Source organism: Rattus norvegicus, chromosome 10 (genome assembly GCF_021556685.1).
Source record: "Rattus norvegicus strain SHRSP/BbbUtx chromosome 10, alternate assembly SHRSP_T2T, whole genome shotgun sequence".
In the NCBI taxonomy this organism is placed as follows: domain Eukaryota; kingdom Metazoa; phylum Chordata; class Mammalia; order Rodentia; family Muridae; genus Rattus; species Rattus norvegicus.
The window spans coordinates 112,824,125-112,846,782 of record NC_141543.1 but is presented as its reverse complement, the minus strand read 5'-3'; the positions used below and the strand labels follow the sequence as shown (position 1 = coordinate 112,846,782).

The 22,658-nt window shown below is 47.2% G+C and overlaps 2 protein-coding genes and 1 non-coding gene across 26 annotated transcripts in view; 1 reads left to right on the top strand and 2 right to left on the bottom strand.

The window, feature by feature from the left end:
* Hexd (hexosaminidase D) overlaps positions 1 to 10,443 on the bottom strand; it is an 18,923-nt gene extending 8,480 nt beyond the window's left edge. For 11 of the 24 annotated variants that reach the window (XR_015630101.1, XR_015630104.1, XR_015630105.1 and 8 more), the window contains exons 1-4: positions 10,039 to 10,443; positions 8,813 to 8,950; positions 2,892 to 3,001; positions 723 to 810 (exon numbers count right to left, since the gene is read on the bottom strand). Coding sequence is in view for 3 of the 24 variants with exons in the window: in XM_087569170.1 (XP_087425296.1) it covers positions 723 to 810; positions 2,892 to 3,001; positions 8,813 to 8,896 (282 nt within the window). In the remaining 21 variants the exon portion in view is untranslated. 24 annotated transcript variants of the gene reach the window in all.
* LOC120095457 (small nucleolar RNA SNORA26) lies at positions 7,605 to 7,725 on the bottom strand. Its single transcript, XR_015632492.1, has one exon. It is a non-coding gene; the product is annotated as a small nucleolar RNA SNORA26 (small nucleolar RNA).
* The window catches only part of Ogfod3 (2-oxoglutarate and iron-dependent oxygenase domain containing 3), a 27,341-nt gene continuing 14,863 nt past the window's right edge, over positions 10,181 to 22,658 (top strand). The window contains 7 exon segments of the mRNA NM_001013976.1: positions 10,181 to 10,387; positions 11,309 to 11,526; positions 13,694 to 13,769; positions 14,738 to 14,780; positions 16,899 to 16,963; positions 17,667 to 17,723; positions 19,455 to 19,608. Coding sequence (NP_001013998.1) covers positions 10,314 to 10,387; positions 11,309 to 11,526; positions 13,694 to 13,769; positions 14,738 to 14,780; positions 16,899 to 16,963; positions 17,667 to 17,723; positions 19,455 to 19,608 — 687 coding nt within the window. The 5' untranslated portion in view covers positions 10,181 to 10,313.

The window sequence follows — 22,658 nt, the reverse complement described above, 5'->3', positions numbered from 1 at the left end:
CTTGTTAGGGTTAGGGGTCTGTGCACCACATGTGTCCAGTGCCCACGGAGGCCGGAACGGGAGCATTTGATCCCTTAGAACTGGCTGTTTTGAGCTGCCTTGTAGGTGCTGGGAATCCCTTTTGGGTTCTCTGGAAAAACATCAGTGCTCTCAACAGCTCTAGCCACTCCAGTCTCTTTTTTTTCCCCCTTTAAATTTTATTTTAGAGGAGTGAATGAAATTGCATCCTACAAGCCATTAAATTAACACCATGTTTGCCTCTCAGTTGTCTGTCTTACATATGTGGAATAATTTTGAATACTGGTAAAATGACATAGTAAAAAAAAAATGGAGGGGCTGGAGAGATGGCTCAGTGGTTAGGAGCACTGACTGCTCTTCTAGAGGTCCTGAGTTCAATTCCCAGCAACCACATGGTGGCTCACAACCATCTGTAATGAGATCTGATGCCCTCTTCTGGTGTGTCTGAAAACAGCAACAGTGTACGCATATAAATAAAATAAATCTTTAAAAAAAAAAAAATGGAAGGCTTCCTTCCTTCCTAGTGAAGCTGCACTGACCAAGAGTTGTGCTCTCTGGCTGCTTACAGATTGGTGCTGCTGAGAACAGTTCAGGCAGCACTTAGCTGCTGCTACCTACCCTTCAGGCCCTGTTGCCCTGCGCTGGAGCCCAGGCCGTCTCTGAACCTCACACCCATGCCTGTAACTGTCATTCCTCCCACTCACCTCCATGTGTCCAAACGTCTGCACCAAGGGGACAACTTCCAGCCCACTGAGTCTGGCCAGGCGCAGGATCTCTGTAACTTCCGAGGGGCTGGGGTATTAAGAGTACACAGAGGCTTGTGTCAGCCTGGCTGGCACTCCACTTTTGCCCAGCCCAGCCCTTGCCCCTTTGCATCTTATGTGAACTGGCTACAGAGTCATCCCACACAACGAGGTTGGCAGACTGGCCCAAGGGCAAAACTTATTCTCAGCTACATTTGTGCAGCTCCTAACCTAAGAAAGGGTCCCCTCACTGCCCCCACTGAACCCCATTAATTTTAAAAGACAAAGATATTCACTGTTTAGAACAGCAGAGCACAGAAAGCAGGCAAACCTACAGGTGCATGTGCAATGGAGAACTGGGAACCCCAGAGCCAAACCACCCTCTAGCATGGTGGTCACACTCCTGCCTGGGCTATCCAAGTGCTGGTATTATAGGCAGTTAGTTACCACTGTGCCTAACTAAAGAATCAGCAAGGATCGTATCTATACTCTCCTAACCTGCTTGTGTATGCTAGGCTAGCACTCTCACCACTGAGCTACATCCCCAGCTTCAGTGATTCAGCAGCTAAAATGTCCTTGCATAGTTGTTTTAGTCTTGATTCCTATGAAAGGCTTAGTATTTTCCCACTTGCTTATGCATTCCAAGGTTAAAAGTCGAACTGCAATACGCAGTTCGGATTCAACCAAAGATGATGCTTCAGTTAAATAAAGTGGAGAGTGATAAAGAGTTGGGATGTCAACTTCAGGCTTCCACATGTACTTACACACATGTGCACCCATACACATGTAAATATAAACACTCCTGTGAACACACACACACACAACACATGAGGAAAACAATCCCATGTGGCTATAAACACAGCCCAGTCCCAGCTGTCCCGTGACTTCTTACTCTTCCTTGTAGGGTCAGAATAGATATTTACTTTCTCTTTTAAATGCTTCCTGTTGCTGTTAATGTACATGTTTTAATTAAAAATATTTTCTGCACATGTGTGTGTGCTAAATGTATGCATGTATGCTCCATAACACAAAGAAATCTCTCAAGCCTCTACATGTTTTACTCAGAGCAGGAGGAAGGATTGCAGGAACCAGGGGGATCAAGGATACTATAGAACATGGCCCACAGAATCAACTAACTAAGGCTCATAGGAACACTGATCCAGCAACCAGAGAGCCTGTGTAGGTCTGAGCTAGGTCCACCGCATACATGTTGTAGTTGTGTAACTTTGTGTTCTTGTGTGACTCCTAACAGTGGGAGCAGGGGCTGTCTCTAAGCCTACTTTTGGGGCTTCTTTCCCCCTACTTGGCTGCCTCGTGCAGCCCTGATATTAGGGTATGTGCATGGTCCTATTGTAACTTATTATGCCATGAGTGGTTGATATCCCTGAGACGTCTGTTCTTTTCTGAAGGGAAACAGGAGTGGATCCACGGGAGACAGGAGGTGGGGGTAGGGCTAGGAGGAGGGAAGGGAGGAAAAACTGCAGTTGGCATGTAATATATGAGAGGATAATTGTGTGAGTGTCTTGCCTGCACTTGTCTGTATACACATTTTTAACTGCCTTGTGAGCTACCACGTGGGAGCCGGGAATGGAACCTGGTCCTCTGGAAGAAGATTTAGTGCTTTTAACACCTGAGCCATCTCTCCAACCCAATGTTTTATTTTTATAAGTGTTTTAGGTTTGTCTGTTTCTTTGTTTTTGAGACAGGATTTCAATCTGCAGCCCAAGGTGGCCTTTAACTTTCTTTTTTTTTTTTTTTTTGGTTCTTTTTTTTTTTTTTCCGGAGCTGGGGACCGAACCCAGGGCCTTGTGCTTCCTAGGTAAGCGCTCTACCACTGAGCTAAATCCCCAGCCCCTGGCCTTTAACTTTCAACAATCATCCTGTCCCAGCCTCCCATGTCCATATATATATATATGTATATATATATATATATATATGGACATGTTATATATGTATATGTGTGTGTATATATATATATATATATATATATATATATATGCACATAGGGAGACAAAAAGGGATGTAAAATGTTAGTTTCCAATTAGCCCACCCAGAGTATGCACATGCCTTCCTTCTTGGTAGCCCTCCCCTCGCCCGCCCCGAGTCAGCATCCTCTGCTAGCTTTGATACCTGTATGCATGCTTGGCTCTCAGCAGCCTCAGGTGGCCCTCATAGGGAAACATGTCTTCATACTCAATGAGGAGACCATTCGCACCGAGTGCATGGAACAGGGGAAACACCTAGATAGAGACAGAGAGTGTTGGGAAAGTGGCAATCTGAACAACACAGGACTCGGATGAAGTGTGCGCCTTTTCCTTTCTAGGTTTTGGAGAGGGATGGGAGCTGATATTCATATTTCTCTTGCAAACGTTAAATCCAGGTTGTGTATTTGATGCTTGCACAGGAGTGTTATGTGCCATTGGATAACAATAAACAACGCTGGTGGTTCAGACGAGGAGGACTTTGGCCCGCTGGGAGAGTCAGCTGGAGCCAGGCCAGAGGGGTCTGCCACACAAGAACCTGTGTGATGTAGCATTAGGGGCACCAGAACAGCTCTGAAGAGATAGATGAGTTCAGTCCCTGGGAAGGAAAAGCAGGTGGGGGTATGTGTGCATGCATGTGTTCATGTGTGCTCAGGCGTGCAGGGGTAGGGCTCAAAGTCTCCGAGCTCCTTCCTCCCATTTTTACCACTTCCTTCCTTATCTCTAGGAAAAGGGTAGGATTTCCTTATCTTCAAGGAGTTTTGTGCCTACAGAATACTTGGGATTGATTTATTTATTGGTCTGAGATCAAAATGTAGGCACCAGTGACGGGGCCTCTATCTATGTTTAAAACAACTCTCAGTCTCCAATGTTCTCTGTGATGTGTAACATGTTTTCTTTCTGTTTTGGTTCATTTTTTTGGTTCTTTTTTTCGGAGCTGGGGACGGAACCCAGGGCCTTGTGCTTCCTAAGCAAGCGCTCTACCGCTGAGCTAAATCCCCAGCCCCACATGTTTTCTTTCTTAAAGTGCAGGAAAGTTCCGACACATGCCCAATCAAGGAAATCATTGGTGGCTGAAAATCAGCTGGAGATGATTCACAAAATGGGTGTTGAGTGAGTACAAATCAGAGGCAACCTGAGCAGGAGAGAAGTAATCTGTCAATCTCTGAGGTAATCAGGGGTCAATGCAATGATGGTGGCATGGCTTCCCCTGAGCTCCCCTTGGCCTCAGGACACCTGCATAGACCTCCTGGGCAGCTCCTGCTGTGGGCTGGGATGTCTGAGAGGCTGGGACTAGGGAGGCTGGGACCGCACAGACATGAGTCTTCTGGGCTTTTGTGTTGTAGATGGTAACAGAGGTTTTCACTGTTAGGCTGTATAAACATGGCCATAAGCTAACTTTTACTTTTCTTTTTGTCTGGAATACTTTATCATCTCACTTGCGAATGCTCCGATTTATTTTTCAAACTGTTTTAAGAACTTAGAAGACCATAACTCCGACTCCACCAACCCAGTTATTAGTAACCCCTTAACACTCTTCATTCTCAAATTTTCCTGTTTCAAAATCCTGTGGCTTGGGTCAGATATACACACTTTAAAGTACTTTTTTTTGTTTGTTTGCATATATGTGCTCATACACACATATGTGTGAAGAGGCCAGAAGTCTACTTCGCAAGTGCTGAAATTATATGTAAAAGCCATCCCCAACCCCCTGCCCCGAGCAGATAGAAAATAAAATTTTAATACATTTATTGTGTGTGTATGGGGGAGGTGGAATGGCGCCCACGTGAAGATCAGAGAATTTGGGGAGTAGTTCTCTTCTTCCTATATGTAGGACCCAGGGAACAAACTCACCTCATTAGGCGGGCAGTACCTTTATCCGCTGACCACCTTATTCTTCTTGAGAAGATTTTTTTTTTTTTTTGGTTCTTTTTTTCGGAGCTGGGGACCGAACCCAGGGCCTTGCGCTTCCTAGGTAAGCGCTCTACCACTGAGCTAAATCCCCAGCCCCCCCCGCCCCGAGAAGATATTTTTAAAGCAGTATCTTGTGCTAATTTTGAGTCAAGGTCTCACTATGTAGACCTGGCTGGCCTGGAACCCACAGAGATCTGACTGCCTCTGCTTCCCAGCTATATATTGTCCTTTTGAGACAGGGTACGACACTGCACTCCAGTGCGTAACCCTCTTGCCTTCTTATACCAGCCTCTTAAATCCTGTAATTCCAGGACTTGATGTAACCCCAGGATTCAGATTCTTCCCCAGGTTGTACTGCCCTGAGTTACTGTAGATAGTATTTCGTTAGAATTACTGCTAGCTTCCCTTTTTATCTTGCCTACTTCTCCCTCCACCCTTCTTGGTGGGATGTGTGTGTGTGTGTCAAAATAGGGGCTCTCATGTAGTAAAACCTGGCCTCGAAGTTACTATAGCGCTGGTCTATATCACCAACAAGCCTTTTTCTTAGTATTATTGTATTTCTCTAATGCAGAATTTGTTCCCATAATGTATGCTTTTGTTTCTTCAGTTTCTTTAGGACATCTTTCCTTCACAGACAGCTCTAGCTGAGGAATAGTGTGGTTCTTTTCTCTGAGGATCATCTAGATGTGGCAGGGGGAGATCACATGTGGGTTGATCCCTTATGGGCTCTGTAAATGGGCTGTGTATCTCAGGTGCTTTCTCACTGGGGTATGTTCAGTGACTAGACATACTTTGTTGTTTGTTTTTGTTTTCGAGACAGGGTCTCAGGTAGTTGACCTTGAACTTGCTGTGTAGCTGAAGATGACCTCAAACTCCTAACCCTCCTGCTTCTGTCTCCCAAATGCTAACTACAGGCACATACCATCATGTTTAGCTCTTGCTGGTTTTTTTTTTTTTGCGCACGGTGCGGGGGAGTTAGGGGGTGGGGGGTTCTCTGTGCAGCCCTGGCTGACCTGGATCTCACTCTGTAGACCAGGCTGGCCTCGGACTCAGAGATCCACTTGATTCTGCCTCCTGAGTGCTGGAATTAAAGGAATGTGCCATGGCTGCCTGGCATTTGTACTGAATTTTAAGGACCTGCACCCAGAATTTAGTATTCCTTTTGGATCACTGACCCTAAGTTTGGCCCCACTACTTGGCTTTGACATACTTATTGATGCTACTGTTAAACTGCCAACTCGACCACTATATATCAGATATCAGAAATGATACATTGATTTTTTTTTTAACCTTTACCCAACCAGCCATCTCAATGACACACTTTTTTTTTTTAAAGTTTGTCCATTTTATGTGTATGTGTGTGCCTGTGTGAGTTTATGGCACCAACTGCATGGAGTAGCCATAAAGGTTACAGAGCATTGGATTCCCTGGAAATGGACTTATGGGCAACTAGCTGTGAGTCCCCGGATGTGGATCCTGGGAACTGAACACTGGTTTTCTGCAATGAGCCATTTCCTTGGTTGCCTTTTGAATGTGCATACTCTTGATGGTTTGGGCAATTCCTTGGTTTCTAAAAGTGAGTGTTTTTTGAAGACAGGGTTTCTCTGTGTACAGCCCTGGCTGTCCTGGAACTTTTTTTTTTTTCTCTTTTGGTAGACCAGGCTGGCCCCAAATTCAGAGATCCGCCTGCCTCTACTTCCTGAGTGCTGGGATTAAGAGCAGACCACTATGTGTGGCTGATATGACCTTCTTGATTTGTGTGTTTTGTAGTTTTCTAGGCTAAATGAGTGGCAAACCATGTCCACAAATCACTCAGGCTGCTTACAGAAGAGCTCATGATTTTTTATACCTCTTCATGTTGGATTTTGCCATTTACTTCCAAATACCATGCTTTTTATGGTACACTACTTTTATGCTTCCAACTTAGTCTTCATTTCTGAATGTTCCCTCTCAATTTACTCCCGAATTCTGCAGGCAGCAATTTCACATCCTTTTGTCTAATCGTCCCAGTTCAGTGTCTTCTGCCCCCGATTCTGAATTTCTTTGCTAGCTCCTTCTATCTTTTATCTCACCCGAGTACCTCGCTTTATTTTGCTTCATGGTCCCATTACACACTTCACTGTTTCCATGCTATTAAGGCTGTCATCTTTTTCTCATCTTTGCTGTCCTTCTGTGTTCACGTGGAGTTTAACCACAATCTACTTATTATTCACAAGGTACTACGGACTGATCTTAAGGCTCCCAAATGTCAGGCAGGCACTCACAACACCACTACACCTCATACCCACCAGTCCTGCTCATTTAAAGAACAGGTACGTGTGGTTGGGATGGAGATAGGCCTCTGACCGGGCTTGTCTTCTGTTGTTGCCATGAACATTAGGTACTCCAACCCAGTATGGTCACTCCTGAGGCTGCCGTGGGTGTCTGCCTCCTTTCTCCTGGTTATCTGAACATTCTCTTTACTTTCTCCCAATGTTTTGTCCTTATTTAAGTCTCTGACTTGAGTCTTATGGTCCTCCAGAGCCTCCGTACTTTTTTTTTTGACTCATTTTATACACTCCTCCTCAAATTCAAGCCAGTTAAAAATTTCTCCCAATTCTTTCTGGATGTGGGTAACATCTACCTGGGAGTATTTTCTAGGTCTTTTGGTCACAACATCGATATAATCCCCTTTCCTCTTTGCTTTATCACCTTCCTCTAAGGCTGCTCACCCCACACAGGCTTTGTGGAGCCAGGATGTGGCTGTGCTTATTCCGGTTTTGGAATCTGTGGAGCTACCTAATGCCTAAACCTTTTTTTCAGTAGTTAACTGAGTAAGTTAATAACCGACTCTGTGTGTGTGTGTCCTTGTCCCAAACACATGTGGGGGTCAGAGGACAATCTGTAGGAGCTGGTTTTTTTTTATTTTTATTTATTTATTTATTTATTTATTTATTTTTGTCTTTTCATCTGTGACTCCAGACAGGATCCAAAGAGGAGGTGCAGTTTTCCTCTCTGGGTTTTATGGAGACTTCCTTTACCCTTCTGTGTTAGCCTCTTAAAGTACTGAGACAACCTTAAAAGGGCACAGGAAAGGGCGAGGAGCTGGTTCTTGCCCTTCATAATACAAGTCCCCAGAACTCAGACTCAGTTATTAAGCCCCTCGGCAAGCACTTTTACTGCTGAGCTGTCTTACCCGTTTCCCACACAAGACAATGTCTCATATGGCTCAGGATGGTTTTGAATTTGCTTTGGGATCAATACTGGCCTTGATCTCCTGAACCGCCTGCCTCTATTTCCGAAGTACTGGGGTTACAGGCGAGCGCACTGTGCTCATGTTGAAGAATCTATGTCTGCTGTTAGAAATGACTACAAATGACGTGGCTTCAAATAGCGGGCTTTCTTTCACAGTCCTGGAGGTCAGGACTCTAGTTAAGGAGTTGGCAGGCCATGCTTTCTCAGAAGGTCTCACGGGAGAGTCCTTCTTGTCTCTTCCAGTTCCTGGTTTATTAGTTTGTGACAGTATCACTTCACTTCTGATGTCTCAGGTGTCCTTACTGAGGTGCCTTTTCAACTTTATGTCTAAAATCTCCTCTTTTACCTGAGTTTGGGATCCCTAACACTCATATAAAAGCCAGGGATGGTGGTGTGTGCCTGTAACCCCAGCACTGGCAGGGTAAAGACAGGCAGATTCTGACTATGTGAAATGGTGAGTTCTAGGTTCAGTGAGAGGCCGTGTCTCCAAAATAAATAAGTAAATGAATAAAATAAGAATGTTGTTGACCTCTGATCTTCACATGAACACATGGGAGAGCATACAGACCCCAAACATAATCAATCCGCTTTTCTTATTCAGCCTCACAGAACCCCAGTATGACCTCATCTCAACTGGTCAATTTTCCAAAGACTATTTTAAGGTAAGGGTATATGTACAGGCACCAAAGTGCAAAGACTTGAACTCATCTTATGGGTGGAAACAATTCAACCACAGCAAAGAAGTCATGAGTTCCTCTGTTCTTTGTGCCGCCCAGGTGTTCTGCCTGGTTCTGAGGGGAACTGAGAGAAAATGAAACACCTATGCTCTGTCACCACCGTGATCCAGAAGGCCTCAGGGTTGTTTGACCAGTGCTCAATTCTGCAGAGTAAAAGGTCATTAGAGGTGAAGGGAGTCCTTACCTCAGAGAGATATGAAACCTTTGGAGGTGCTCCTTTAAGGTCCAAATGAACTAATCTCATCTTAAATGGTGTGGAACATGTCATGTTGGTATTTTTTTTTTCTTGGAACGTCTATAACAGGATCTCTGTGACTTCTTCCTGGTGGAGAGAACTTAAGTTATAAAGAGGAGCAGACACAGCTCTCCTCCCCGTTCTTTTTCAGTTCTGATACCAGCCAATTGTGCTCTACTAAGCCAGACGAAACTAATTTTACTAATATGAAAATAATCCAAGTTTATTTCCGCATTCAAATACAGTATTGTGAATTGCCCTGAAATAGGAAACCATCGATTTCCTTGTGAGATTATTACAATTTATAGCAACAGAAAAACTGTGCAAGCGTGGCAGTGGCACCCACCAGTAACACCTGTCCCACCCTGCCCCCTCCTGAGGAAGGATTAAAGTTTAGGGCATGCCTGGGCTATCAAGGAAGGTCAAAGCTAGCCTTGGCCACTTAATAAGACCCTGTCTCCATACTAACAAGTAAAATACGGACTGGACAGCTTAGTAGTACAACACTTGTCTAGCATGTATAAAGTCTTAGATTCAACTCCTAGTACTGAAAAACAATTACAGCAATGATAATTTGGGGAGATGGCTAGTTTCATGATACAGCCCTTGCTCATTATGCCAGGGGCCCTGGGAATCACCTCGGTTACTGCAAATAATAACAACAATAACTTGAAAAGGGAATAAGCTCTACCATATAACAGAGCTGACTGTAGTTTCCATTAAAATTAATTTCTGGGGGCTGGGGATTTAGCTCAGTGGTTAGAGCGCTTACCTAGGAAGCGCAAGGCCCTGGGTTCGGTCCCCAGCTCCGAAAAAAAGAACCAAAAAAAAAATTAATTTCTGGATGATACTGAAGCAGCCAGGATATTAAAGAAACAGTTTCCCTGCCTTTTGTAAAACCACAAACGATTATTAAGGAGAGTTACTGAGTTGTGCATCCAGTTGCATGGGTTCACATGCTCGTCCTTTGCAAGGACTCAAAAGTTCTAGCCTTAGGAACCACACCCTCCTCCTCACACACACACACCCATTCCTCCCTTTGCCCTCAATCCCCAACCCCGACCCGCCACTCTCAGTACAGGATTCTCAAAGCGCCATCGGGGGAGAGAGGGCGACGGCCATAGGAGACAGGTCATCCTGGTCCAGCCCAACCGGAGGCTGTGGGCTTGACTCACCCACGTCGTCACGCAGCACTGCTACCGGAGAACGTACAACTCCGCAGGTGCCTCGGGGGAGCAGCGCCAAGGGCCGAGAAGGCCCCGCCTCCCCCGCTCCCCTCCCCCGGCACCGCTCGGCCTCCGATTGCTCTCGCCTGACCGCGAGCCGGCCGAGGACCGAGCGCGTCGCTCCCGCGTCCCTACACCGTTCCCGCCTCGCTTTCGCGGTCGCAGCTATTGCCCCGAGTTTGGTGGTTCTCGTGTCCCGCCTGGCTCTGCGACGGCTTCGCCCGATGGCGCCTCAGCGGAGAGGACCACCCAGAGTTCCCGAAGGAAATAGTGCAGCAGAACGCCGGCACGCGAACAGGTAGCGGGATCCTTCGGGTCCAGGAGGCCGCGCGCTACAGCGGGCGGAGCCTGACTGGTGTGTGGGCATGACCATTCCGAGGGCTGGGTCGGAGGGAGGTGGAGCGTGGTCGTGATCGCGGTGTCTGTGGCAGAGTGGGGTGTGGCCATCCCGGGGGGTGGGGCCTGACAGGATGGGGCGTGGTCGTGACAAGGCGGGGTCTGACCTGTGTCTGGGTTGGCTCCTGGGTGAAGGTGTCAGGTGGAGCCAGCCCTACTGCGACGCAAGCAGGCGTGACTTAGGGAGAGGGCGTGGAAGTAGTGTGGGTGTGATATGTTGCGGGTGTGACTTCGTTGGAATATCCTGCGGCACCCCTTCTATAATGAAATCACCATGTGGCTGCCCACCTCCAAGCTTTGCACAGAGGTCCTATCCACAGGAAGCTCCTTGAAGCTGCTTTCAGTCTCCTGAGCAGGTTTCTCTCGCTAGGGACCATTTCCGAGTCTTTATGTCTCCTTTCTGCTGCATGCCCCATCTCCCTCTGCTGGTTATCTCATCTCAGCCTTTAACACCTCACCTGTCCAAAACTGGCCTGTGAGCCTCTGTCAAACCCACACCTGAATTGGTAACTAAGAAATGGAACCTATATTTCAAGACCACATACTGCCTAGGAAGCTCTTCCAAGGGGTGGTGCATGGTGGGCATCCTGATAAGCTTGAGTGGGTTGTGGATGAAAGCGAATGCCTTATTTCACACCAGCTGCTTCATAATTAGCCCACGAGTACCTACAATATCTCAGGATTGTTGGGGTCCATCCATTTTGATCAGAGATCAATGCAGGCACAGCCCAAGCCTGGTGACATCCAGCGTGAACAGCTTGTGGTTTTGATTGGTGTGTTTAGTATGATGGCTGCATCCAGTGGTTTTGTTCTCTACCCTTAGCACCAAGAAGGACCGGCTGCCTCAGGAGGCACAGAGGACATGGCTAAGGATTGTGGCCCTTGGGGTCAGCCTTGCTCTGGTCACATTCCTGCTCTGGAGTAGTGCAGGGATCGATGATGATGTTGCTGAAGTTGTGGCCCATCGTGGTGAGGTCCTAGAAGGCAGGTTCATTGAGGTTCCCTGCTCTGAGGACTATGACGGTCACCGAAGGTTTGAAGGTATGTGCCACAGGCTTCTCAAAAAAAGAGTGACTGGTAAGGGGCTGGAGAGATAGCTCAGTATTTAAGAACACTTGTTGCATTTCTAGAGGACCCGAGTTCAGTTCCTAATACCCTTGATTGGCAGCTCAAAACCGCCTGTAACTTCACCTTCAGGAGATCCAACTTCTTCTACAGGCACCTGCATTCATGTGGACAGACTTATACACAGATGCACAGGTGACAGAAATGAAGCTCAACCTTGTCTTTTGCTACAAATGGAATCATTTAAAATGATACATGTGGTTAGAGACAAACTTTCCCTTCCCAGATAGGCAAGCTCACACTGGGTTGGAGAATAAAGATGTTTCAGGGTTGGCCTCCAATGCCACGCAGGTGTAGGCAGCACCTTAGTAACCTTCTGTGCCCAGAGGCTACCTGCAGAGAAGAAACAGGATTAGGGAGCTGAGAAAGGGCCAGTGAGATGGCGTGACCTTTAAAGCACATAACACAAACCGGACGACCTGATTTCAGTGTCCTGAACCTACACATAGTAGGAGAGAACCAACTCCTGTAAGTAGTTCTCTGACCTCTACACACACTATGTTGTGTGTCCACACACATAAAATAATAAGTGTAGAAAAAAAGTTCCAGAAAAATTAGGATAAGTGAGAGTACCCAGAAAACATGAGGACAAGAACGTACCCCATGGGGTTGGGGATTTAGCTCAGTGGTAGAGCGCTTGCCTAGGAAGCGCAAGGCCCTGGGTTCAGTCCCCAGCTCCGAAAAAAAGAACCAAAAAAAAAAAAAAAAAAAAAAAAGAATGTACCCCAGTCCACAGCTCTGCTGATGGTCCTCTTTGGGGCAAGAAGGGACACCCAGCTAGTTACAAGCTGGAGTCCTGGGGTTGGGCTGAGGGGAAAAGAGGGGAGCCACAGTGTCAGGGCCACAGGGCCAGGTGAGGACAGTCAGCAGCGTAGAGAGCACACACCTCTGGACTGGGTGGGTGGGGTGGGGTGTAGGTCTCCTTGGGCTGCTGTTTTCCTGAGCATTCCATCCAGATGCATTCTATTCCTCAAATGTAGCATCAGGGCCCAGCTCTGTAAGGGTGATTTATTTTTTATTCAAAGTAATGTTTTAATGTGAGTGGAGAAAAGGTTCCCTGTTTCCATGTTCTTCCACAAGGGGGCGCTGTCGTGATGCACAAGAACTCAGCTACATGTGAGATGGCAGAGGAGTGCTTTGTTGACTGGGTGGACAAGGACAAAGGGCACATCATTTTCTCCTTCTGCAGTCAATAAAATAAACATGTTTCTGTTGTATTGGATGCTCTGTCCTGGGAGTTTACTTGGAATATCCTAATTTGCAACACACACACACACACACACACACACACACACACTAAATGACAGTTTACCAGCAGCATATCTTGCAAAAAGCCAGAGTTTACGGCCCCATCTCACCAGTAAGAGCACACAGCTCACTCAGCAAGGGAACTGCCAGATTACGGGGACCAGTTGTTTGCTGAACTTGCTGCTGATGCTTTACTCTCCTACAACCCTGAACGCCATGACGCCCTCTCCCATCAAAGCCATTTCCAGTTTCTGTCCTCTGGGTGTCTGCATGACACAGCGGTGAAGGAGATAAAGCAGAGATGAGTATGACAGGCACGTGCCGTGGTCCTGGAGACGGATGGCGCCCAGAATGACAGGCTCAGCTTGGGCTGTGTCAGAACTTTCCAATGGGATTTTAGTGAGCAAGGAAGGAATGTTGCTAGACTGTTAGTGTGCTGGCACAAGCCTGTAATCTTAGAACTCAGGAAGCTAAGGCAGGATGATCTTAAACTTGAGGCAGCCTGAAATACATAGTGAGACCATGTTTCTAACAAGACAAATCAAAACCAAAACGTCAATGCAACGTCTGGGGACTTCTTTATTTCCTCAGGGTTTGGGGGCAGTGACAGGGTCAGCCTATGTGGGAAACCCAGGATACTTGACAAGAAGGAGATGTAAGCTGAGGTTCTGCCTAGGGCGAAATTCCAGTGAAAAGTTACTTTTTATCGGAAATTGACTTTTCAGTAGGTGTTTTAGCCAAACTGGCCCCCTGGTCATCATGGAGGACTTTGTCAGCTTGGCCATGATCTTGGGGCAGCGGCTTTGAAAGTCAGCATCTCTCCTTGGCCCTCCAGGCTGCACCCCCAGGAAGTGTGGCCGAGGTGTCACTGACATCGTCATCACCAGGGAGGAGGCGGAGCAGATTCGCAGGTACCCGTGCACCCATGCACTTTGTCTAAGGCCTCCGGGAGTCGGGTTAAACAGTGACTGGGAACTGAGCCAGGGCAACAACAGAGTTGAGAGAACCCTCATAGTTCTGTAGTTCGTCAAGGGTTTTGGGGGTCAGAGGGCAAGCTTCCTGCTTCCTTTGAGGAATGACGGTGGCCTTAGCAATGTTTCGGCTGACTGAGCAGTCTAGAGGCCCAGCCTCTCTCCAGGAAGCTTACTCTGCTGTGTAGACAAGTGCTCCTTCAGCCTTAGCTGACAACCAGCAGGTAACATTTCCCCTCTCTGTGGCTCATAAATTCCAGCTCAGAAGCAGCTGATACTGGAGCTTTCTTTGTGTGGACTTAAAAATAGGATCTTGAGAAATATTTCATTTTCCGACCAGCCGTTCAGACTCAGTATGTGGCCCCTCATTTGGCCCACGAGCTCCATTCTTCTCTATCCTTATGCTAATTCTGCTACTATGCCCAGCAGGAAGCTCGTCCTCTGTATCCTGCTCCTTGCCCTGATCCCATACATCTGCTATACCCGAGCATCATTAATGCTCTACCGAGGGGATAGTGTTCCCTGGTAGCTTTGTCAAAGCTGCTTGCTCTTCAATTGGGTGGATGGAATGGCTCTTTGACAGTCTGGACTGCACTCTCAGTTCATTACCAAAATCCCCATCTATCGGGGAGCCGTCAGACCACAGACAAGCTAAGAGGTTCCTTTGCTCTAGTTCAGAATCAGGCCAGTGGTTTTCAAGTAGGCTGTGTTAGAGCAAGAGGATGCTGATGTATCCTTTGAGAGCTACAGTTTTGAGTTTCCTTGTTTGCTTGCATCACAAACGTTAAACAGGCAGGACCCATCTGTAAGGCACTATGATACTGATGGATGATTCGCCTAGAAGTTTGGTGGATAATACCGTCAACTAAATTTTGATTTAAAGTTGTTTCTTTTTTTAACCCCCACAGAATAGCAGAGAAAGGGCTCTCCCTAGGTGGATCGGATGGAGGGGTGAGTTGGCGCCGTTCCATTTTCTTGATACGTTTTAAGTTTGCTCTCCTTGGAAGGGAAGGAGAAAGCGTTGAATGCACAGAAGCATCTGTTCCCCACCAGAGGCATGGGCTGGTATGTCCACGGTGCTTCTCAGACAGTGGCTGGTACTCCTTCTGCCTAGTGGGCACAAAATACATCCCTCTTGGGAAGAGAATGTATAAAGTCACAGACGGCCATCTCTTAAGGCTGCCTGACTTCAGGTCCCACTGGCACTTCTGGATAGAGATAGGGAGGATAGGGGAGGGGTGGAAAGAAGAAAGCGGGAGGGAGCTGACAAAGGAATCAGGAGCCTGGTGACCAGGTGGCTGCTGGGAAAGACAAAGTCCTTAAGATGGATCCCACTGCAGCTGGCCAGCAGAGGCCCATGATCCTTTGCACAAGGGTAGATCATACCTGGAACGGGATGGAGGGTCCACCTGGAACTAGTGATGTAATTTGGAAATGGAATCTTTGTAGTTGTAATTGAGGGAAAGTCCTTATCGGGGACCTCAAGTCCAAGGACAGGTGTCTGTCTGCGTAAGAGAGAGCCAGAGGGAAACAAGAGAAAATCTATGTGTAGATAGAGGTGGGAAGTGGGTTCTATGGCCACAAACCAAAGCAAACCTGGGGTACAGACACTGGAGGACAAGGAAGGGCCATGCCCAAGAGCTTAGGCCAGAAGCCAAGGAGTGCCACCCGCACCTCCTTGGCTCTAGACTTCTGTCCTCAAAGGTGGGAGAATGAACTCGTTCACAGCTGGAGGTTCTCATTCTGTACAACATAGGAATAAACTGGGCTCCACACCCCTGTAAATGGACAGTTGGGCAGTGGTTCCTGGGACCTTGGCCTCTGCTTAGTGTGAGGGAATGTCTGAGGACAGGTTCCTCTCCCCGCATACTTTGGCAATTGCATTGCATTGTAGTCTGGGGTGGGGGAGAAATCAAATCTGCAGAAGGTTGTCTTTCAGACTTCGTTATAATTTCAAACTATTTCTGCGATTGCACAACTTCATCCATGACTCTCTCTTTAGAGTTCTGAAAGTGGAATTCCTTTTATGTAGTTCATTTGGGTTCAGGGAGCTATTTGCTAAAGGACTGTCAATGAATGACTTGCCTCCTCCTTATTCAGCCTTGAGAATCCTCGTGTAATAGGCTTCATATCTTTAAGTTCAGTAAACATTAGACCCATGTTGTAGCCACACCTTAGCTAAGTAATTGTAGAAATAAGAAAAGGGGCCTGCTATCTGTTGCCACTGGCCATGCACGGGGAAAAGTGGCCCACATTGGTGTCTGCTTTCTTCCTGAGATACAGGGAAAGACTCAGAGTTGGGCAGTTAAGGTCAGAAAACATTCGACAGTTTCTTAAAGGTTACTGATGTGCAGTTATACATGAAGTGTTCAAGTGGGAGCCCGAGAACATGCCCACATGCACCTGTGGCCAGCATGCACAGAAGAACCCAAGGCCATCACAGGGATAGGCCAGCAGGTCTATCACATCTCATATGCAGTGACTAGCCCCAGTGCTTAGCTGTGAGAACCAACGTGAGTTATGCCAGGGAAAGAAGCACATCACAGGTCTATCTGTCATTCTTCCACCTCAGTAGAACACAGGCAGCTTCCCATAGAAAGTGGAGCTTCAGATGCTCAGGATGGGCTAGCAGATAAGGGCAGAGAACAGAGGGAAGACGGAAAGGGTGGTAATCAGTGTGTGTGCAGAAGTGTGCACTCACGCAGAAACTGGTCACACTGCACATATGCACACTGCACACATGGGCAGAGCCATGTGTCTAAGCCTCACCTTTACAGACCTAGTGGAGGGAAAGAAAGAAAGAGGGAGTGAATAGGGTGGGCTGTGACTCACCATAACCATCCTCAGATGTGTCTGGGGAGTGTGTCTGGAGACTGTTTCTGAAAATGTTAGGCGGAAGAGTTTGCTTTACTCTTTGGACAACAGAGAGAGTCGTATTTGTCCAGGCAGACAGTGTACAAGGCAGGGTTTTACGAAGCCAGAGGCAGAGTGTTTATACAATGGACTGTGGCAACTGTTCAACTTTGGCTTCTAACGCGACCGTGTCTCACACACATTTGTCTTTTTCAGGCATCTATCCTGGACTTGCACTCGGGAGCCCTGTCTGTTGGGAAACACTTTGTGAACCTGTATAGGTGAGAGGCTGGAGGAAGTAGAAGAGGTAGGGTGCAGGTGACGTCCAGCAGCCTCATGGGCTTCAGAGAGCTGTGATGTTCCTCTAGGGCTGAGAGAGACCTGAGAGAGTTCTCAGCCTCAGTGCCATCATTCCGTCAACTGCTGGTTTCCCTCCCTTCCTCTTTCCCTCCCTCCCTCTCCTTCCTTCCTTTCCTCCCACCATCTTCCTCCTTCCTCCTCCCCCTCCTTCTTTCTCTCTCTCTTTTCTCTCCCTTTCTCCCTCCCTCCTTCCTTCCCTCCCTCTTCCTTCCTCCTCCTCTTCCTTCTCTCTCCCCCTTTCTCTCTTTCTCCCTCTCTTGCTCCTTCCCTTCCCCTTCCTTCCTCCTCTTCCTCTCTCTCCCCTTTTCTCTCCCTTTCTCCCTCCCTCCCTCCCTCCCTCCCACCCTCTTCCTCCCCCTCCCTTTTCCTTCTCTAGAACATAGTTATCATTGTAGGAACAGAAGAACTCTCAGGTGATATGTCAGATCTACTTTGAGAGACTTGGTTAGCTTGAGGAAAGACTGATTAGAGGAGACAAGGAGGCTGGGTGTGGGAGTTTATACCTGTGGCCTGAGCCCTAAGTTGAAGATCGGCCAGAGCTAGAGTGAGACCCTGTTTAAAAAAAAAAAAAAAAAGCAAGGGAAAGCTTGGTAACACCTGCTAATGTTATTCATTATCTCACAGATACTTTGGGGATAAAATACAAACTATCTTCTCCGAGGAGGACTTTCAGTTATATAGGTAAGGAAGCTGGAGAGCAAGAAGAGATGGGTGTGGCCAGATATACAAAGGGGGCTGAGGTCGGTTCTGCGATGTCCTGATACATCAGGCCAGGGCAATAGCCCCTGTGTCAGTCAGGACCTGTGGATGTAGACGAAGCTCAGCTTGTCTCTGGGCAGCGGGCAGCTCCCCTAATACTTTCTAAGCCCTCTTGGTCCTGCGGCAGACATGCCCTGCTGTTGGTCACAACCCAGCACCTGTCACATGCAGCCCTTACCCAGAGCAGCTTGCCCATCTGGGGAATTTCTTTAAATTAAAGCTTTTATTTAAAGATTCTTAAGAGACTGGAAAGATGGCACAGCGGTTTAGAGCACTGGCTGCTCTTCCAGAGATCTTGAGTTCAATTCCTAGCACCTATATAATGGCTCACAACCATCAATAAAGGGATCTGATGCTATCTTCTGGCATGCAGGTGTACATGCAGCAAAGCACTCATATACATAAAACAAATAAAATTTAAAATATAAAAATAAAAAATATCACTAAGATGTGCGTTTAAGCACAGGGAGATTCTACACACTGTTTAGTTAGTCCTGTCACTAGTATGACCTAACTGCAATATGACATCATTTCCCAGAATGGGCACTGGTACAGCGCTCTGATCTTGTTCAGAATTCCAGGCTTTACCTGTAACCATGCGTGAGTGTGTGTGTTGAATTTTATGTGGTTTTATCACCTACTAGATTGTGTTGAACCAGCCAAGGCACTGAACAGGCCATCAGAGCCCCATGCCCACCCATCACTAATGATCAGCCACATTGCCTGAAACCACAGCTCATATTTTACCTTCATTATGTTCCCAGGGAAACAGCTGCTAAACAAAGCCAAGGCTTCTGGTCCAGAGAGCAGGTGAAAGGCTTGACTAACGCTGTGTGCCTGGCAGTGGCAGCCGTGAGTTGTCGCTGAGTGCACACTGCATGTGTGATTCCAATGTTGCAGGTGACATGGAGGCAACAGGAGCTTGCCAGCCACTTTCGAGAGTGCCTCCTGGCATATAGCTCTACTCTGGTATTCTTAAGACTTAGGACGCCAGCCCACGACTGTCTCCAGCTGACTGGTTGTACTCCCAGCCCTGACTAGTTTACTTTTGTTTTGATGTTTATTCCCAGTGTGCACACACTGGCTTAAACAGAAACTGTTCTGTGATAGTTGTAACATTTGACGTCCCACAATTTATAAATTTATAACACACACACACACACACACACACACACACACACACACACCCCTAACATTTGAGTGGTACATTCTTCTTGACATCATGGACACACAAACCTCCTGGAACTACACAGAACAGCAGAGAGAGCACCTTCTACAAGGCCTTCCTTTCACACATAGAACCTGAGCACTTGTGACCTAGGAGCCAGCCCAGAGGGAACATGAAACTTGGGTTTCTGGGTGACAGCAAGGAAACGATTGCAATGGCAAGCACGAAGACCATTGCCAGCCACAGTGATGTTCTTTACAGACATTGCTACCTGCAGGTGGTATTCAAGAGAGTTAAAGGCAGAAAACACTAACTACTGAATTTTATCCAAAGGTCTGTTATGCTCTTAAGTTTAAAAGTTGAGTGGAGGTTTGTAATTAGGTGGAAAATTGAAAGAGAATACTCCAACTCATTTCACTCTATGAAACATTTGAAATCGTTAAGACTTAAGAAAGCGTCAGACTGACCCGTCCTGTCCTCTGCAGGGACATTCGGCAGAAGGTCCAGCTCACCATTGCTGAAGCTTTCGGCATCCGTGCATCCTTGTTGTATCTGACAAAGCCCACATTCTTCTCCCGAATAAATAGCACAGAAGCCCAGACGGCTCACGACGAGTACTGGCATGCACATGTGGACAAGGTAAGCATCTGGTGCGTGGGTTCTTTCTCTCGTCTGTGACCAGGATTCCAGGAGTCCGCTCGACATCTTCTGATTGCTATTTTAGACCTCTTCTTCCTGAGGTTCCAGGGTGCATTTTCAGCTAGGTGAAGAGATTTGTGTCACGGGTGTCGAGGGCTGGAACAGAAGGTGTGGTGGCTGCTGGAGCAGCATGGGCCTTGTGGTGTCCTTTGTCATACTTGTTCCCAAATCCGAGTGCAACCTTTCTGGTTGGACTATGAAAGCAGAGGGTCCCTTTCAATGCTTCCTAGCCCAGGTCTCTATATCCCCACAGGAGTCCTCTCGCCACCACAGTTTTTTCCTTTTTCTCCCCCCTGAGACCTTGTCACCAACAGCAGGATAGCCATGAGGGTTCACTTGTGTCCCTGACCTCTGCCACAGAAGAGAAGTTAGGATGCATTGGAAGCAAAGTTAGAAAGTTTATTGATGAGGTCAGGAGACAAGATGCACCGGAGGAGAATTGGTCTGGGTGTTGTTGATCTTTCTTTTTTTTTTTTTTTTTTTTCCCGGAGCTGGGGACCGAACCCAGGGCCTTGCGCTTCCTAGGTAAGCGCTCTACCACTGAGCTAAATCCCCAGCCCCAGGGTGTTGTTGATCTTGAAAAGAGTCTATTTTAGGTACAGTCTTGTTGCTAGAGAAGGAAGAACTACTAGAGATAAAACATTCGTGCTGATGGTGTGACCCAGTTGATAGAGTGTTTGCCTAGCATGCACAAGGTCTTAGATTCAATCCCCAGCATCCCACAAACTAGGCAAGATGTCTCATACTTGTAACCCCAGCACTTGGGAGTTAGAAGCAGAGGACCACGAGTTCAAGATCACCTTCAGCCATGTAGAATTTGAGTCCAGTTGGGGCTACATGATACTGTCTCAAAACAACAAAAAGACTCCATTCATTAAAACTCTATTCATTAAAATGGCTCCTTGTTTGTATGTAGGTCACATGTAGGAAGATACCATCAGTCATACTTTATTAGCCACCTTAACAATCATAATTTGTGATGTTTCTCGGAAAGTGGGTAAGTTTATTTTGCAGGTGGCCCGATTAGTAATGAAAATTCCTGGGGTGTCAGCTAGTGAAGAGCAAAGTCAGAGCAGAGAGAGCGAGGAACCTTTTGGCTTCTTGTATTCTCTCTGTTTTCTAAATAGTTATCTTGCCTTGGTCAGTTCATCCCTGTTGAGATTTCTCAGCCCTGTAGGCCAGTTAAACCCAGTCACCAACATGAACCTTCTCCATGAAGGTCTCTTTCCCCTACACTGTGGGCAGCAGGTGAGGGCTCTTGCCCACCACCCAGTTCTCCAAACATCATGCCAGGTAGCAGCCGCCAAGGTGTCACCCCTTGTGTGCCACAATCTGCCCCCACGTTTTCCTTCGAGCCTGGTAACAGGCAACTGTGTGGTTTAGGAGGCCCCTTTGCAATATGTGAGGGCATGCTGAAGTTTTTAAGGGGTCAGAACCGGGCACGGATCCTGCATCCTCCCATGCTCTGCCTGGATCTTTCGATGTTTGATGTGGTTTATCTTCGCTTTCTTTTGAGTTTCACTGCAGAAACTATTGGAGTCACAGCCTGTTGACTTGCTTGCAGGGTTGGGGTTACTTTGGTATTAGCCTAGGGTGGATGCCGGATTGGGGAGCACTCACCTCATCAAGTCAGCCAGCAGAGACGAACACCCACAAACAGAGGAGTCTTGCATGAAGCCCTGTTAAGTTTCAAGAACATTCTTGCAGGCCTGGTTACCTATGAGGGCCGGCTGCTCACTCCGTCCTTGTTAGGAGATGACTGTTGTTATGGTGATTGGTTGAGGCACCTGAGCAGCAGGGAAGGGCAGGGTTTGGACTTGCTCAGGAGGAATTGGCTTTGTGCTCTGTTTGGGGCGATCAATCACTTGATTCTGTCTTTAAATTCGGGATGCGGCAGTGGGGAGTTGTGGAAGATAGCACAGGCCTCGGAGTCTCCTTACTCTTATCTCTTACCCTAGACTTGCTAATCGAATGACTCATCAGGTTGGAAAGAGTTCTAATTTGATTGAAATCCTGTCCACATCACACAGCACTGTCTTTGTGGCACACCTCTCTAGTCACCTTTATTAACTAAATGTTGATCTGTGAGTGTTCTCTCTGACATCCCTTGGAAACAGCTCTGCATGTGGCAGGCATGTACTCTTCTGCCTGCTGTACAGGGCCCTGGAAACTCGCTATAGCATCTGCCATCAGCAGTATGTTCTGGGGATCCTGCAAGTAGGTGCTCACAGGAATGCCTGTTACACTTGGTATGCTTCTTGCAATATCATTTCAAGAAATATGAACTGAGGGGCCCAGGAGTGAACATATATATATGTGTGTGTGTGTGTGTGTGTGTGTGTGTGTGTGTATTTGTGTGTGTGTGTGTGTGTGTGTGTGTGTGTGTGTAAAACATATACTAGGCACCAGCATAGAACTGACAAAGCAGAGAAACTTCTGACCTTGCATTGAAGTCTGTCCTTTAAGAAGCTCAGCTGTTAAAATCACACCTCTCACTCCTGCTGTGTTTTTCAGGCCTGGGGATGACCGTGGCTACTGTGCCACCGTCTGTCTCTCTGTTCAACATGACCTTCTGACTTAGTTAGGGTTTTTACTGCTGTGAACAGACACCATGACCAACGCAACTCTTTTTTTTTTTTTGGTTCTTTTTTTTGGAGCTGGGGACCGAACCCAGGGCCTTGCGCTTCCTAGGCAAATGCTCTACCACTGAGCTAAATCCCCAACCCTGACCAACGCAACTCTTATAAAGACAACATTTCATTGGAGCTGGCTTACAGGTTCAGAGGTTCAGTCCATTATCATTAAGGCGGGAGCATGACAGCATCCAGGCAGGCATGGTGCAGGAGGAGCTGAGAGTTCTACATCTTCATCTGAAGGCTGCTAGCAGAATACTGGCTTCCAGAGAGCTAGGATGAGGGTCTCAAAGCCCACACCCACAGTGACACACCCACTCCAACAGGGCTACACCTTCTAATAGTGCCACTCCCTGG